This window comes from Amblyomma mixtum, chromosome 9 (genome assembly GCF_055824585.1).
Source record: "Amblyomma mixtum isolate Tamu chromosome 9, ASM5582458v1, whole genome shotgun sequence".
NCBI classification, from domain to species: Eukaryota; Metazoa; Arthropoda; class Arachnida; order Ixodida; family Ixodidae; genus Amblyomma; species Amblyomma mixtum.
Genome location: NC_143020.1, coordinates 41014247 through 41033175, shown reverse-complemented (window position 1 = coordinate 41033175; position 18929 = coordinate 41014247). Strand labels below are relative to the sequence as shown.

General features: G+C 44.3%; 1 protein-coding gene across 1 annotated transcript; it reads left to right on the top strand.

Annotated features, from left to right (window-relative positions):
* Window positions 1-1980: 1980 nt before the first annotated feature.
* On the top strand, window positions 1981-17932 carry LOC149328828 (uncharacterized). Its single transcript, XM_089559106.1, has 7 exons — window positions 1981-2231; window positions 3604-3625; window positions 7546-7863; window positions 10006-10314; window positions 13019-13227; window positions 15168-15296; window positions 17873-17932. Exons 1-7 carry the CDS (start codon window positions 1989-1991, stop codon window positions 17930-17932), a joined length of 1290 nt encoding a protein of 429 aa, XP_089415232.1. The 5' UTR covers window positions 1981-1988.
* The last annotated feature ends 997 nt before the right edge of the window (window positions 17933-18929 follow it).

Here is an 18929-nt window from a genome sequence, read left to right as displayed (position 1 = left end):
ATTGCGTTGGTTTATCTGAAGAGACGGCAGTACCAAAAGGACAGGGGCGCAAAGAAGGTGGCAATGACGGCGCTGCACTTCCAGCCAAATTCATTGTAATTGCGAACTGTGTGTTCATTGTGACTGAATGCGAATATACACTCAGCTAAAGCTGTGGTCATTACCATGAGGATACGGATGGCCACGACCCGACAAATGTAAATATGGGTGCAGCCATTCACACTAAAGGCTCTTGGAAGCTCATTTCCGTCTTTGTCGTCTTATCTCCGTACCTGTTCTTTTCGCACTGCGGTCTCTTCAAACATGTACCAGCACGCCCAATCCGCCACATTATTCAAGGTTTAGCTCATTGTTAGAATTTATTTTGTTATCCTTAAGGGGAGATATAAATGAATGAATGCGTCTAATAAACCAAACAAACTTCTCTATTTTCTAGATACGTCCGCTGCCAGTGTGCTGGGCTATACTTTAAGTCGCATAAGAGTGGTCACTGCGTAGTTACTGTGTCACCGGTTTCGCAGTTCGAGAAATAATAACCTCGTCAAAGCAGTCATCTTTTTTTGCAGTGTTACGGTGTTCTCCATGCGAATACTGTATCGCTGATGAATGACTATCTTAAGAAAGTGTGGCGCTTTTAAGATTAGCTTCTCGATTTCTGTGAGCATGTGATCGCAGGTGACAGTTGCCGAGTTAGCTATTTGAAAGCATATATTGCTACATAACTGCCCCATAAAATAGTTAGAGCGCATCTGATATATTTTCTTTATTCCACATTTTATCTGCAGAGTCAACGACAACGTGATGCCGAATGCTTTTAACACTGCATTAAGAAAAACAAACAAGCTTCACCGGAATGTTTTGACATGGAAGGAATCACTGGGTATCGATAATGAGCTGCATTCGCTGATTACTTAAGATATAGGGAAAACAGTTCCTTCCGTAAATTATCTCGCGTATAGGACTCTCTGCTACTTACTCGAGTCCGTAATATACTCGCGACTGAGAAAGAAACTCTGGTGGAGTAATCTGAGTTCTGAAGGTCCGTATTATTAAGCCTAAGTTATGAACTCCGTCGTTTTGTAACTGCAAAATGTAAACCAGTATTTAATCAACGCGCTAAGTTGAACGGCCAGGCCATTCTTTCTCTCTAAATATCGTGCTCACAGGATTTCTACTAAATTAGCGAAAATTAAAACGAAATTGAAAGCAATGAGAAATTTCATTCTATTGATTTAGGCCTGCATTGAAACAAGAAGATGTCATGATTGGAACAAGCGGTTTTGCAAAAGCGCTCCGTGCTAGAATATCTTGCGTTCAAGTCTACCAGACGAGTTCCGGACGGAACGTCCGGTTGCTGCACTGACATCCTGCGCGATAATAAAACGGTTCTTCATCTCCGCCAGCGTCTCCTCAGCGATCAGCCTTTATGTGACAAGAAACTCCTTCGTCTGGAATTTTCCACGCCATATTTCTATTCCTAACACTTGTCTCTTGCCAGGCTCCTCTCCTCTCTAGCAGTACTAGAAAAGTGGAGTTCAAGACACTAAACAGAGAAACGCTGTTCTACAAGCGGAAACGACATCTCGAGGCCAGCTTCGGAAGTGTGCAACATTTTATTCCGCGGCCAAGAGGACACGACTCCACCAAAACCAGTGAGGCGCTTCTCCAAGTTTCATACGGTTGCTTTTAGATTTATTCGCCGTGACCCGTATGCTTAGACATCACCGCACACGCTTCAGATGTTCCTTAGAAAAGGAGAGCTGGCACTGCTTTGTCACTATCATTGCTATGTGTTTCCAGTAAGCAACAGGAATATTATGAATGTTGTCGAAGGGTGCTCTGAACGACACGCTTAACTGTCTCCGCTGTACCGATAGGGAATGTAAAGCAAACTCGGAGATCGATAAACCCAGTGCTTGCCTTTGCAAAGATTTTGGAAAACGCCAGCCTAGAACGAAGCAGAGAATTTTAAATCTTTGCAGCTCGCAATGGAAAAGGAGAATCCGACGATGGATCCGGAGCCACCCTACGTGGAATACATCTCAGCTGACGCCTCTGTGAGATTGCTCAACGACGTAGAAGCAATGTCGCCTGGACCCCCGTCGCAATCGGCACGGAAGCCACGCAGTAGCCGCTGCAGTCCGATGGTGTTGCTGAAGATCATTTTTCCGACTTTTCTTATTCTTATGTTTGTCACATTGACCGTACACTTGCTTCGCACCATTAAAAAGGTAAGTTCATTTTCAGTTGACTCATCTCACGCTCTGCATTTGAAAGTCATGTTTTTATTTTTAATGTGTGAAGTAGTTTGAGGTGCAGCGGGGAAAAACCTCAAAAAATTTATCCTTACTAAAAATCAATTGCATAACGTGTTTGTAGACATATTCGTATTTCTTCAACTACAAAATATGCAGTCATTTCTTAGGGAATTAGATTCAACCATTCAACAGCGTAACATCTACTCAGAAAGGAACTCTGATCACCGCTTTTAAGTGAATGGCGGTACAGCCTAGCATTTGGGATCAGCATCCAAGGGACTGTGTCGGTTAACACAGCATACATCCGAAATCAGCCGGTGGTAACGGCATCTGTACTTCATGTTTTGGCCTTTTCAAGGTCATAAAGGCTCTGTTTTCAATTAATGTAGCGTCTATATCATTAGCATGCGGCACTCTCTCGATGCAGAGTAGTTGTTTAATAAAACTATTAAGTAATAAAACTGGTACTCTGTTTTCTACACGACATTATTCGCGAAACCATAGCGCACATATTCTGTATGTATTGCGGATGCCATGTGTGTGTGTGTATGTATGTGTGCGTGTGTGGTTCTCGAGCTTTTGTGATCCTCGTTCACTGTGGCGAGAAATACAGGTGGGTCAGACCATTTTTTATGCTGTGCGGGCCCTAATACTGGGTCCGCGAAGAAGCCAGAGAGAGATTTTATACTAAGGTCCTCCTCCTTAGGCTTCGCAATAAAATCGGACCAACTGCTTTATTACTTTACTCAGTACTCGAAGCCGTACAGCATAGATAATGCCTGTGACCTACGACGCAGCGAACGTGTTAAAAAATATGAGGCACATCTAGCGTTTCGAGATATCGTAAAGCCTAGTGCAATTTTTCTATTTATTTTTGCTCGCTTTTTATTGCACAGAGAAATATTAAGGTAAATTTATTTAGTGCTTTCGAAAAGCATAACATAAAACACGGCCGCATGCTGCCGCAGGCATCTGAACAAACAACCTTCATATGTACACTATGATCCCCAAATGAATCCGATACAGCGACAGCTCTCTCGGCCTCCACTTAAGGCTTATCTTTTACCCCGAACCAAACCATACCGGAAAACGTTGAAGTTCACGTTGTACCAATGCTGAGAAGTATAACATTTTTGAAAGGGTCGTAATGGGCCACGCTTCAACCTTCTATGCTTCCTGTGGTGTCTCGAGCAATGTAGTAGAGACTCGACATTATGTTATCGTAAGTTAGGGCCTGTATTCCCTTAACATAGCTGTACGTGGCCTGTGGGAGACGCCGTACTAGATGGTTCAGTATTATATATCATGTGCGGTGTTGTTGAACAAGTACTTTCCCTTGTTTCAGGTTGAAGCTGATGCAAGTATCGGTGAGTTGAGTTTGCTTAACACTGTAGTACGCATTGTTGCGAGCCCAGTCGTAACGCACATGAAACCGCAGACACAATAGCGCTTAATTCATTCGTCTCGTGGTGATGTAATCGTTAAAAATAAAACGAAAGAAAGAGAAGATGGAGACCGAAATGTTGCATGAAGTAACAATACAAAGAAAAGGTCTTCATCGTGTGCATTCGTCAAATGTGCGCATTAAATACAAGCAGAGAAGTAGCGTACATTCTGGGCCGGCTCATAGATGGCGGTAGCCCCACTTGAGTGCCCGCCCGCTCCTTTGGCTGCTGCATCGACCGGCTGCCTTCTTCGCCGGCTTTTGTTCTTCCGGAAAGGAAGTGCGCTCGGGTTACCTGCCTCCGTCCATTGCTTAAAGTATGGCGTCCATCAGTAGCCTCCATTCGAGTTACAGATACGCGCGGCCTCAGATCCTGAGTTCGGCGATGTATGTTTCCGCTCCGTTCAGCGGCTGAAGCAGCTGTCGTCAAGCTCGCCACGACCCAGGCCCTCAGAATTACCCAATCTTTTTACAGCAAGTTCACGGCAATGGAAGCTTTCTTAAGGCTTGGGCTCGTAGCTTTCTTCGAATACAGCCCTTGAGCGGAGGAACCTAACTCACCAAGCAGGCCGAACATCTTGCATACCGTTACGGGTGCGAAAATATGCAATACGACCTCTAATAACATTCAGGTATCTTGTCTGGTGTAGAAGAAGTTCATTGGTTCTCCAGGTTTATGCTTCCAGCAGGCGTTGCAGGTTGTGAAGTGTTAGCGTATGTAGAGGAATCTAAAATATCCTCATGGTGTCTACATGATTCATAATAACACCATGGAACCACTAGCGCACGGTCATCATACAGCCCGAAATAGCTCTTCCGGAGGGCTACCTACGAACCTAAAAACTTCAACGCTTTTGAGCCAGGATGGCTAATTGGGAAGATGCTGTTCGTGACAGCTAGCTATCAACCTAAGAGGGCGACAAACAGTGAGGATCACGACGAATCTACGTATATGTCTTTGTTTGATGTTACTATCGGTGGGAAAAGTGATCGCTTATGAAACGAAATCGTTTGCTAAGAAGCTTTGTCTCGTCTTTTTCAAGTTTTTATGAAGGATCGGGCTTTCGAGAAGGAGGCATGGCGCTCTGAAATTACTGCCACTTAGCGCTAGTTTTGTTTGAAGATATTGACGACCTTGAATATTGATTCACAGAACTTTCAGATTGTGGCCCAGGATTCGTTATCTACACGCACTACATTATCTCACAGACTGACGTTCTTTAGTCTTTCTTTTCATTAGATGCTGCATTTACAAACCAAGCAGTACGCAAAATTAACTTCATCTCATTATTTTTTTCTCTTAAAGGCCCGGACGTATTACATGAGGAAGGAAGGTCAAGATTTTAATGACAAGATTATATCAAAACAGGGAAAAAATAACTGGATAAAAGAGAACAATAATAAAAAACAGTATGTAACAGTTGAATGATCTAGTGGTGGTTATACATTGCTAAGTGGAATGCACGGGATCGAAACAAAAAAATTATACATGCAGCACTCAATCAATACCAGAAAAATACAGTGCAAAAGGCATGACATCAAAAAGAATTTACAACAAACACCTGTTCAAAGTGCCGAAGTGAATATCGCGGAAACGTATTGCCCTCTTGAAGAAAGGTCGTTTAGTTTCTCCCGAAATGATTTTCGGTTAGCGCATGATGCGATGGAGTTGGGTAGGCCATTCCATAGTGCTGTCGCGTCCGTAAAAAATGAACACTTTAGTGCTAAGGTGTGACAGTTGATGCGTGCAATGCTATGTTCATGGCTTGGGCGGCTAGAAGTCCTGTCCGGAGGGTCTCAATTTAACGTTTTTTTGCTTGAGCGGTCAGATCTGGTGACCGACTGCACTGTGAGACATTTGTAATTTTTTTACTTCACTGAATTTGTGCATTTATTGTTAGTATGCGCTCAACACGAGTAAATAGCCCCAAATAGTATTTGGTACGTCGTCTCATCAGTCGTTGAAAGGCCGTATACTTCTCAAAAATAAACATCAGACAGCCCTTTACACGCCTTCAAAAGATCGCCTTAAATTGCTTATTAATTTTATGGCTTGAAAGTGTTACCTAAGGAAGCAATAGGTGATCTTTGATTGAAAAATTCAATAAAAATATACGGGTTATACAAGTGCCATAATGCATAATCTGTAAGTAGCAATATCATACAGTTCTTGACAACATAAAAAAGGAGTAATGAATTTAAAATGCTCTTTATACAGCGCACCTGATCCCACAACTAAAGGTTTCAAGTTCTATTTTGCTAAAGGTGGCAAAAACAACTTTTCCAGCCATCTCTCAACCGGCTGGTGCCTTTCTAAAAGATTTGTATAGCTTCTTTTCCATAGAATAAGAGTGTTTTTATTCTTTGTATAGATGTTAGAAATGCGCAGTGAATAAACTCACGTTTCTATCACAGTATACATGCACGTTACATTTAAAGAAAGACGATGGAGCAATTCAGCACAGTCTAAAAAAGCAGAAGTGGCATACACGAAAAGCGGAATTTTTGGCTCTTGGAATGGCCCTGCACAAAATTCCGTGTCATGTATCTCACGTTATCATCCTGGCTGATTGTTTGTCAGTTTTAGTCTCCCTTGAAACTTCCCAAAAATATTTTTTGTGCCGCTTCCTGCGATTTTTTGTCCCGTCCACTTTAAAGGAGGTCCGTTTTGTCTGGGTTCCTGGTCATGCAGGCATTCATTCCAACGAGGTGGCTGATTATTCAGCAAGGTCAGCTCTTGACGGGCCAGTAACGCATCCCGTCCCGAATTTCAGTCTGCTGGCGATCTCCAGGTTTCAGCGGTTCCAACACATATCAGCCAGGTTACGCGATCCCCTACTAAATACTGCTGATTATCAACACTTAGCGTATAAATGGAACGTCCGTTCGTGTAAAACCAGGCAGTGTGAGGTATCAATGACGCGACTGTGGTGCAGGATTCCCAGTTTAAATTTATACCTATGCAGATGTGGGTGGTCTCCAACAAACCTATGTGACTCATGCGGGGTCGTTGAATGTGTGGACCATTTCCTCCTCTGCTGTCCAAAGTTCGCACTTCAGGGAAAGAATTACCTGGAGGTCCCTCTCTCCAGGTTAGGGCTCCCGTTATCTATGCCAGTGTTGTTATCGTTCGGAGCGAGCGCCAAAGGATTTGCTTTGAGTTCAATTTGTGGGAATCTACATGATTACATAATCGCAACTGGTAGGTTCATTTGCTAACTCCTTTAAAAGTCTCGGAGTTTTTTTTGTTTTTTAATTATTATTATTCTCGCCAAAATGTTCTTTGTTATTTCACTTCAAATATTCTTCTGTCGTTTTTCATGAATACATTTTTCAAAATTCACGTTTAATCCTATGAAAATTTTCTTGTGTATACCACTACACCTTGGCCAATCCCCCCACGTGGGTATGTGCTATTATAAAGAGGTGAAGAAGAAGAAGAAAAGCGAGAACTGCAAGAACAGTTAATCGGGCACAAAATATGCGTTTGATAATGTAAATTGTTAGCTTCTTGCTTGAAATGAGAGCTCCAGGATCTACATAATTAAGGTAATAGCAATCTTTGTGAGTATTGAGCTAAACCGAACAATTATAAGTGCAGAGTGGCGAGTCCGGGCTCCTCGTAAAGAGCCCGCATGAGAAAAACTCATGTTTAGTATACGCCGCGAGGAGGGTTTTGTGTTTTTACGCTTGAAGCAGATTAAAATGGCATCATTGTTGTCTATTTTAGTCGCGAATATTGTTAGCTGCATTCATTTGAAAGAGCTTGAAGGGGAGGATACATGACACCGGCTTTTAGTATTATTGCGCTGCTCACCTCATCACAACTGAAATTGTTTGCAGCACTTCCCGAAGCATCCAACTTGACTCTGATAGCCGTGGAGGCAGGTTCTTTCACTGTGACCTGGGAGAAACCGGAGGGCTATTTTGACAACTACTGGATCGAGGTCACCAGGCGCCAGGGTCTAGAAAGCTCAGTGCGCCATTCCGTCGGTTCCTGCTACAGCGGCAGAATCCTGCCCCCGGACGAGACTCGCGTCACATGCGACCAACTCGAAGCTTGCACCACTGTGAACTTTACCATCGGGACTCACTTCGATGCGAAACCATTGCGTACATCCATGGGCGTCGTTCTCCGAGACATCTTGATTCCTGGAAACGGTAAATATCAGTTGTGACACCGCTATCGGGTTTAATTATTTAGTTTCTTGACTTAATATCGAAGCAAATCTTTTAGAACTCTAAAAGCAGCTGAGATCAAAGCGTAAAGCCAGTATTCAGTTTAACTAGTAATTTAAATGTTTATATCAATGAGTGGGATCCAACGCTACAGAAATGGATAAAAATACTTTTAGAGAAGATCAAATGTTTTCCTCTAGGCTTAATTGGTACTAGCCTATAACATTAATACTAAGGTAGAAGTAGTGTGCGTTGAAGGCAGAGAGATCCGAAACTTGACAGGTGCCCTACAAAACATCTTGTGCAATTTGCGCCAGTGCAGCCATGACCAGATCGTCTGTCAGCTAGTCCAGGGCCTGGCAGGCGGCCACGTTGATTAGCAGGGTTGTGAGACATAAAGCGTATACTAATAATGTACGGGGCCCATTTTCCTTCCCTGCTGTAACTATGTAGTTCCCATCAAGGATGAGCAAATAATTTTGACGACCAGGCTGCACTGGTTAAAGGCTCCTATTGTCATGGTCAGACTGTGTATATCATAGATGCCATGTGTGGGTGAGTGTAATCGATGGCGTTGACCATGCTCATAATGGCGGCTTTCAGGTTATTTGCGGATAAGAGCACCAGTTCGATTAACGACAAAGAAGTTGAATAAAGAGCTAGTTACTCATTGCCATCGACCCAAGCTCAGCAATACGGCTACAAAAAAAAAAAGTATAGCTTTCCTTTGCAGCCGTGTGGTTGCGGCTGGGTGGATTTCGATACATAATTACTCCTTTATCACAAACCTACTGCACTTTCGGTGGTTCCCCTAAATACTTTACCACCACCCTTCCCACTTCGAGTTTTAATCAATTCGCTCTTGCTGTATCATAAGATTGCCGTCCTGGTTAGTTCAATTGGTACAGCGACTGTTCCGGTGAAGCGGTGGTACGGAGTTTGAACTCCGGATATGACGAATTTTTCTCTAACTGCTTCGTTTCTGAGAAAGCCCTTAACTTTCCTTTGTAGTCGTACGGCTGCGCTTTGGTGGATGCCGATCAGTAATTACTCCCTAATCACAAATCTACTCCACGTTCGGAAGAAAGTACAAAAACCGAAAGAATAAACCAACCTCCTTCGAAAGGCCTAGTTGTATATTCGGCCTCTCTCTGGCGAGGATGCAGCACTTCGCTCACAACAATTCTTTGGAATAGTGAAAGGTATGGTGGTGTTTTTTTTGGTTATATTCAACCTAAAACTGCGCCTCGACAAACATCACATAGCGTTAGGGAGTCCCGCATAAGCTTATTGTGGCATCAACATGTTCCCACGCCACGCTCATGGTTCAACAGACGCCATTGAAGGAGGATGGCGAATAGTTACCACCAGCTATTGCATTTGGCGTGAATTTATATTTGGCGTGCACGGCGGCGCATTTTTGGTATAATGTAAATGGGACCGCCACTCCAGCAGTCGCTCTCGCACCTTACGGCTTACCAGCCCAGCTTAGTAGTCACTGCCGACGTGTGAATGTTTCGTTTTTTGTCTGCAAATACTATTTGTATGACTGCATAATAGTGCTTGCTCGGGTATAGAAGGACACTCAGATCTCTCAAGAAATGTCGCAAAAAATAATGTGGTGGCAGAGAAGACGTTCTCTGAAGGCTTGGGGAATGGAAATTTTAAGTGGAAGACATGATTTTCGAACTACTATTCAGAGCGTATTTTTTTATGGGCCATGCAACCGTTGCGTGAGAACTAGCGGAAACAGAGTTGTAGGATTAATGGGATGCGGCATGTCATATAGGCAATCCAACAGACTATATGAACGTTCCACAGCTTGTGACATCGTTGTATTGAACATACCGCACCTCACTGTTACCATTATGAGACAAGTCCGTGCTGTTGGCTCGGTGAACCACACTTCTTTACCTTGGCCTTCACTTGGCCGTTTGGGACTGAGCAGAAGTCTCAAAACTGGACGGTCCATTAGCGCTTAGCGACTAATATATTTGTATGGTTTGTCGAGTTGCTTGAAGAAGGGAACTTCACAATCTGGGAGTAACTGAGTTACAGGCGTGTTATTTTGTGGTAAGCAGGCGGACGCTATCTTTAACAACTTCTTACCTTTTCTTTGATCAGAACCAAGCTCCCCACGGGCCATTACAATACACCCGGAACTATCTCCCGGTCGAATAACATGGCTGCCCCCGACTATGTGGAGCGGCGTCCTCGATGGCTACCAAGTGAAAGTCTGCAGCTCCGTTTACCCATGCCATGGGGACCAATATGGCAGCTCTTGCACCGAGTACAATACGTCTGAAACCTGGCAAGAATTTGAAAGCACTATCAATACCACGTACTGCATCTTTGTGACGGCTATCGCCCGCTGCGGAAGCCATCGCCTGGAGAGCCAGCAAGCTTCTACGAGTGTTCGAATGCCAGCAGTTTGTAAGTTAACAATTTCTGCTTAAAGATTTTTACCAAAATCTACGTGCTTCAAACTCTGCTTTATAGTTACTCAAAGCCGCCTCACTTTGCGGACTGTTAATGCACTGCACTGCTCTTGGAGAACTGTCTTTGTTCTCTGATCATTCGTTTAGCTCTCATATTTACGAACGCTGAGGAGGATAGCATAGCAAAGCTTTCAGTGAGAAGTCTGTTACTTAAAAAAAGCAGCACCGTGCTGGCGACAAGCGCGGAAACACTGCTACTGGACTGCAGCATGGTAAGATACCTCGGAAAGCAACCACACTACACGTGGCGGCTGTGGTTCAATGTACCTATACTGTAACACCTACGATTTTGCAAGAAAGCGTTATTACCAACGTGGCTTTGAAAATGATGGCCGCCGAAGTTTGTTTTGTGTATGCGAGCTGCAGTACGCTATATCTGAGAATCAGAGCGCCGACATGATAGTTTAAGGGACAAAAAGCTTGTGCGAGGTTTTTGGGATGCTATCTTTGCGCTTATCTGACACTGGAAAACGCCTGAACCAAAGAAGCCTTTAACATGCGCGAACTTGGGGTTACGAGAGGGGATATAAAAGGTGATAAAACATATCGCGCCCCCTCTCTATGGTAAAAGAACAGTTATCCCGCGAAATGTTAAAGCAGCGATCACTTATTCTTTTTTTTAGTTTAGCAGCCAACTCTCAGCTGCCCATATCGTAGGCTCGCCTTGGTTGCCAATATCAGCTTTCTATCACAAAATCTTCGCGGTGATTGATTTGTACTGATCAGTATGAAGAATAGTTGTGAGCTGCTTTTGCGTTTGAGCTGTTATTTACAGTGCGAGTATTTTAATGTTTCGAATAACATATTTAAATTATTTCTCTCGTGGCCTTGCGGAGCACTACTCGGTATGATATTTGAAAAACTGAGAAGCGCTTTCACATGAAAGTGCTTAGTGGTGTTGTTCAGGTTCTTTGTGTGTCCCATCCCAGTGGTTAGCGAGTTCCCACCTAGGCGTTGTGCCACAAGCCAATGCTTAGCTTATGCTCGCTTCCATTAGCGCAAAGCAATGGGACATCCCGCCAGGAACAAAAAAAGAGAAAGACTTAGGACCAATTCAAAGCGGGAAAGCGGCTAGTGAGGATCAAGCAAGAGCAAAACTTTTGAAGGACGAAGGGGAGATTGTGCTGGAAAAAGCCACCACCTTGTAAAACATTGGTTCTGAAGAACCCTAACAAAATCGGAATTCTTAAGAAAAGAGACCTCAAGGACTTGAAATATCCACCAGTAAGCTTACTGGATATTTCCTACAAGGTATTTACCAAGGAAATTGCTAATAGAACCAGCACAACCTTGCACTTCAATCAGCCAAATGATTAGGCAGGGTTTTGTAAAGTTTTTTTTTTTAGGTTTAACGTCTCAAAGTGACTCAGGCCTGCTCGATAATAGACCATACTCACGGTATCAATCAGCTGATAGAGAAATGCGCAGACTGTGGCCAACAGCTACACATATGCTTCATAAGTTACGAGAAAACATTTCACTTAGTGGAAGGCTCCGCAGTCATGCAGTCATCGCGGAGTGAGTCTGTAGCAGTCTTACGTGAAATTACTGGAAGTTGTCTAAAACAACTCCCAGCTACCCTAGTCTCAGTAAATTCAGCAAGAAAATTTCAATAAAGGACGATGTCAGGCAGGGAGACATGGTCTCGCCATTGCTATTCACCGCCTGTTTACAGGAAGTATTCCTAGGCCTGCAGTGGGAAGAATTGGCGATAATAATTACTGAACAATACCTAAGGAATTTCGGTTTCGCTGATGGCATTGCCTTCTTATGTCACTCAGGACATGAACAGCTCAGCACGGCCAAAGAGGCATGCAGAGCGGAACAATGGGTCTAAATATTATCACACAGAAAACCAAAGTAATGTTAGATAGTCCCGCAAGAAAACAGCTGTTCACAATTGGCAGCGAAGTGTTTGAAGCCGTAAAGGAAAACGGCTATTTACGACAGGTAGTAACATCTGATCCAGGTGATAAAAGGGAAATAACCAGAATAAGAATGTGGTGGAGAACATATGGCAGGTTCCCTCATATCATAAATGGAACTTGCCAATATTTCTCAGTAGAAAAGTGAACAGCTGCATCTTAGCGGAACTCACTTATGGGGCACAAACGTGTAGTCAAGTCTAGGACAACGCAGCGAGCTATGGAAATTATATGTGCAACGTTGAGAGAGCGGAAGCGGGCAAAGTGGATCAGGGAAAAAACGTGGGTTAACGACATCTTATTCGAAATGAAAAGAAAATAAATGCTCTTGGGCAGGGCATGTAATGCGAAGGGACGATAACCGCTGGTCCTTAAGGGAAACGGAGTGGATTCGAAGAGAAGGCAAGCATAGCAGGGGGATGCAGAATGTTATGCAGACGGATGAGGTTGAGAAGTTTCCAGGAATACGGTGTCCGAAGCTAGCAAAGGACAGAGTTAATTGAAGAGACGGGGACGAAGTCTTTGCCCTGGAGTGGACGTAGGCAGGCTGATGATGACGATGATGGTCGTCAATGTATTAGTTGGCACGTGCAATTATGAAGGCAAAGCTGTTTTAATGGCAACAAATCTTACGTCGTCTGGAAAGTAGCACAGAGTAATTCTGCTTTGAATATCTGCATTAACGTAATGAGCTCAAACGGATAACTACTGCAGCTCCACCCGACGTGACGAACTTGGCCTTGAAAGAAGTTGGCTACGACTCTTTCACCGTCACTTGGAATTACCCGAATGTCTATTTCGACTACTATGTGGTCGAGGTCCTTGATCCCGGGCAGCTCATCACAGGGTCCTGCCGCTCGGGCACCATCCTTCCAAGCAACAAGACTAGCGTCACCTGTGATCGCCTAGAGCCCTGCAGAAAGGTATCCTTCAAGATTCGCACACACATCATCGGGCCGCCTGCACGCACTTCAGCTGGTGTCACGTACGAAGGAATACTCGTCAGAGGCGGAGGTAGGACTTTGTATTTTAAGCATGAAAACTGCAAACGACAGAACTATTGCTCTTCCCTCTGTGAAAGCGGAAATGAAAAAAATGGATTGTACGCTCGCTAACGTGTACCATGAACGTGAGAACTCCTTGTGGAAGGCGATTGCAGATCTTGAAGACTGTCGCATATCACTGAAAAGCTAATAGCATATAAAGCGGATCAATAGGAATCTTTATATGAGGACTACAGGAAAACCAGCGTATAGTATGTGCTATTCCGTAAATTTCTACAACGTGCTATTTTTGAACAAAAACAAAATATGGACTCTAAACGTTTATTAATATATAAATGTATTCACAAAGCTTATTCTCCCTGGAAGCTTATTTCCCACGCGGATTTTTGGAGGCGTAAATGACACCGGATAAATTGTGCAAAGTTAGCACGGCAAACCAATTAAAGCGTATGAGCATTGTGCATAGCAGAATGTACAAAGTTGTTTAAGTTGGTTCGCAGCAAAAGTTACGCACCACACTCCCCAAGTAAATGTTCCCAAGCTTTTTAAACCGACGTCCTTCTCCTTGACTAGAAGCCCTACTTCGAGTTTTTTATAGAAGATGGCTATTTTGCTCTTTTTGTTTCGTTCTGGAACGTAAGGAAATAATTAATTACTAGTTTGAAGACTTATTAAGCATTAGCTTCAAAACAAGAAGTGCAGTTTGTTGGGTAGTTCTACTTCGTCTCCTAAAACAGAGCACTCAAATGTTTACAAGAAACCGTTTAGTTAAAATTTTTTATCCCCCACCCCACGTTTCTCTTTTTCTCTTGCTGTCCCTTGCCTTTGGCTTGCGCTGTATATCATCATGCAGAACCAGCTAGCCCGTCAAAACGATTTTGTAAGTCAAAAGAAGTCTGTGTCCTTGTTAAAATTCTTTGCACGCGAAATATCGCCTACGGGAGCCACATCACTACCCGCGATGTGGATGTTCTTTTATGCGTAGCATATTGCAATCACTCAGTTCAGCTCTTGGGCGCGGCCGGGCAGCCACCAAACCACGTGACGTGACGTCACGTCACGTGGTGACGTGCATCACCAAACCACTTAAGAAAAATAAAAAAGAAAGAAAATAAAAAAAGAAGAAAAAAGAAGAAAAAGAAAAGAACGAAAAAAAAGGACGGCTGAGCATGGTGGCGGTTGCCACCACCCCGCTTCAAAGGGGGCGCTCCCATCCATCCATCCATCCATCCATCCATCCATCCGTCCGTCCGTCCGTCCGTCCGTCCGTCCGTCCGTCCGTCCGTCCATCCATCCATCCATCCATCCATCCATCCATCCATCCATCCATCCATCCATCCATCCATCCATCCATCCATCCATCCATCCATCCATCCATCCATCCATCCATCCATCCATCCATCCATCCATCCATCCATCCAACCATCCATCCATCCGTCCATCCGTCCATCCATCCGTCCATCCGTCCATCCGTCCATCCGTCCATCCGTCCATCCGTCCGTCCGTCCGTCACGGAGGAAAAGCTGCTGAGAAAATCGACTGCCGCCAAGCAATACCTCGCGCAAAAACACCCCGCCATATGCAACGCATTCTTGGCTTAACCAAGCTAAGCCTGGGCATCTTTTTTTTTAAATTGTTTATAGTTGGAAATATATCACAGGGCTTGAGCATACTTTCTTACTAAACTACGGCCAGTGAAAACTTGTGGCTTTGAATCCTGCACTCGGAGGCCGCTGTTTATACTCCGGGCGTTCCTTCTCTTTGCTCTGAGGTCTTGATCGGTTCTTCACGTATGCAATAAGCTTTAAGGAAGCCAGGGTGTTCATATCTTGCCTGTGTTTTCTTTCTTTTACTCGTAGGTCAATGGAACAAAGCGTTCGCATGGAGAGCTGACCATGCCACGGCGAAAATCTGGCCGGCGGAGTCGACTTCCAAGACTTGTCTCACCGAATGCAAAGGCAGCTGTCACGATCCAGAGAGCCATTACCGTAATGTCACATGCCATATCTCTAGGGGCCGTCTTTCCAGTGCAGATGTTGACGGACTTCGCTCAGGCACTAATTACAGCTGTTACCTAGAGCTGATCTACGAAACCAGCAGCTCGATGATACCAACGACCTTGGATGTTTCGTTCAGCACTGAGTGTGAGTATCTATGCTGGCAAATACTAGCAACATTAGGAGAACTTGAGCAGAGAAAAACATAGAAAAACATAACAACATAGAAAAAACATATTGTGTATGAAGCACAAAAACGACTCCACACTGACGAAGGAAGAATGAAACACTAGCTTCCGGTCGTGTCTGCGTTGCTACATATGTGCGCCGTGGTTTGAAGCCCTTCATCTTCTACAAGATAAGCACCAACTTGGGCCTCAACATGTTTTATTTCTCTTACTCCTACGACCATTTCATTCTAAGCTTTTTTCCTTTGCATATGTGCCGAATTACATCGCGAATATCTCTTATTGGTGGCCGTTGTAAACGTAAAAATTACTTAAAATGATGGTCGCTCCCATAATAGAATTGGCAGTATGACCTCGTATTTTTGAACCGGATGGCCTCATTTGTGACTCAGACGAATTAACTGCGATCACTAATCACAGCGTGACTAAAATTTTTACACTCTTCCGAGTCAAAATCTCTTAAGGACAAAATTTTGAGACGGTGTTATCAACGATTTTACGCTGTTTTTACAATGGAACTACAAGATAGAACAGATTGTTGTTATCGGTCTTCAATAGGCGCGGTTATCTTTCGCGCGTTTTGCTGAAGAAGACGATGCAGGACTTTTACAGGTGTTTCCACCATGGATATTCCTCTATTTGGTAACAACTGTGACCCCCCCCCCATACTAATTATCTATTCATATGCTGTGGTTCATTCTGAAGTTCCGTCAGACTGTTTCATGCATAGGTTTTGTGAGAGACACCTAAGCTACTGAGGACCCGTAACCTGCTCACCACACGAAACTGATTTATGCGAGTGTGAAGATTATGGGGTAAGCTAGCAGGGGAGCAGAATTTCCAGCACCGCAGTGCTCAGATCTCTTAAATGGTGGTGGTGAGGGAAAACTGGCTGTTACTTGGCCGCGGAAGATTAACTTGTTAATCTAAGAATCTAGCAAAAATGGCGTCTGCAAACGTCATGGAAAGGAGCAAAAAACCTATACAGCGTGTACATGCACCAGCGAACGCTGTAAGGTTTGTATAGCATGATACAGCGTAGACGCTGCTAGTTTTTTGTTTTCACGTAGATTCCGAGACCGTTTTTGCGCATTCTTTATGTTAAAGGAGTCTAATTCTAGCACTTTTTTGGGAGCAGCGCATTCCGTGCGCAGTTAAGTGCTACGAAAGTGGTACTTGTTGCTGTTAGTTGAAGAGTCACAATGTGGCTTTCCTACCTTGTGGAACGCTGTTTTACTTCGTAAAGCGCTGTATATACAGCTGGCTCACTTATTACATCACATCCCAATTGTCAAAATTAGGCACGTGAGATAGACAGATCAATCAGATTTAGAGGAGCGCTCAGCGAGGCCTCTGCGAGAAGACACGTTGTCGCCGTTTTGTTTCCAACCCGTATAATCTTTCCAATTAACGCTTTCCGCGGACGTAAGTGGTGTTTCCAGTAAGCGTCAATTGTGTTGGACGAATCTGTGCCCATTCAGAGTGTGGAAATGTTGACATTCTTTTTTTCGGTCAGAAACCTGTGTAAGGATTCAGCGCTAGGGCTCATACCCGTTGCCATACCAAACAGAAAAGAAGAAGAGAAAAAAAGAGTACATCGGCGGATGACGAGATGTGGAAAAGTGACTTCATTGTGTGTACACGTAGTTTTTCGGTAAAATATATTGCTCTGTCGACGACGGGTGCTGCTCGTTCTAAGGTGTCAGCAAAGAACAAGGGTGTGGGATGTGCGGGTTGGTTAGAATAAGGTTTTTTGCGCGGTACGCTTACTAAACACCTTCCTTTCTCTGCAGCCAATTGGTGGCTTCGGTAGGCATCCTGGGTGAAGTTGTGTTGAACGACATTGTTTTTTGATGCGAAAGCAATGCTACGCTAGTCACCTAGCCATATCGCGGAGCCGAGGAAAGGCCATACTGCGCATGGGCGAGGAGCAGTGACGTCACACGGCGCACAGCTGGTACGCCGCCGTCGTCGCTGCGCGGGTGTCTGAGAGGTGTCGCCGCCCCACTCGCCAGTTGCGGGTGCGCAGTAGCGGCGCATAGCTAGCGTGCCGGGGCCGCTGCCGCTGCCGCGCGCTCTCCATCGCCTCTCTCTCTCTCCCCTCGTTGCTTTCGCAATCCTCCAGGTTTAACCAGAGTTAAAACACTGTCAATTTTTTCGCTTTGCTAACGTTGAAAGCCCCACTTAACTGCCATTAAAAGCAAGTAGTGTGCTACTCCGAGCTTTAGATGACTTCAGCGGTGCCGGAGTATACTTCGTTGAAAACTCCTTCGTAATACCTTGCCCGCACGCCCTTTGGAAACAGGTTTTTTTTAATGCAAAGCACTACTAGTGTTATTACAGTAAAATGTACCGGGATGTGTTTGTGTGTACTCGCAGATTGTACACAAGATCTCATCGATGGCTGCAAAAGTGGGCGACATCATCAAGCGGCCGTAGGATGCAAAAAGCAAGCCGAACTCGACCAATTCAGACAACCATATGCATGTTCGATCTTCTATATACACCTTCTATTGGCTGGCCTCAATGTGGCGTTAATTTTTCCCACTACATTCGGAAGAAAATTGTCAGGAACTGTTTGTCGTACAGCTTTACGGGTGGTTTCATAGATTTATGGCTGTGTATAGCTTACATGTGCAGGTCAATTTGGAGGCTAGGTAGTTAATAAGAACGGTAAACTGGGCTAGTTGGTAGGAATTCATACTGAAAACTGCGCAAAAAACGAAGACACAGAACGAGAAGGCATGACACGGGCGCTACAAGAATTTGAGCCGAAGACATAATCTCATTCATTCGTATGCTTTCCCAGACTGTTGAGGTGTCCAGCGAGGTGCCAGACAGTTTATGCGCATTTTCTCTCCTCAACAGTGAACTTTCGTACCAAAACTTTGGTGCAACCGTTCGTCGTAGGCCTTTGTGGGTGGTGTCATACGATTTCTTCTTGCGTAAGGCATTCAACTATTAGGTTGGAGGCTAGCTCGCGACAGGTATTCGGACCATATGTCCGAGTGTCTCGCTCATTTTTTTTTTTATTTTCCACAACATGAGACAAACTGAACAGAGGCAGTTGGTGAGGCTCCACGGTAGCCACTGTTTTGGCAAGAGGACTTGTCTTCTCCGAGGCAAGTGCGGTTACCATTCGAAGGGGGTAACTAGATCCTTTACTCGTATAGAGAAAGACCACTGACCGATATGCGTGTGTGTTGTTAGAGAGGACGGCAAGCTTCTTGAAGATGCGTTCTCCATACTGCCGTTCATTTCATTCAAGTGCTTCACTTCTCTAACATCCCTCTGCTAGTATCGAATACCCTATTCAAACTGTGCAAATTATAACCGTACTTGTCCAGACGAAGATAAATCCTCTTTTTTAAAATTTTGGCTAACCGACTGAAGCAGCCTCTCCACCGTCCCTATTTTTGTTTCGCGTTAAATGAGT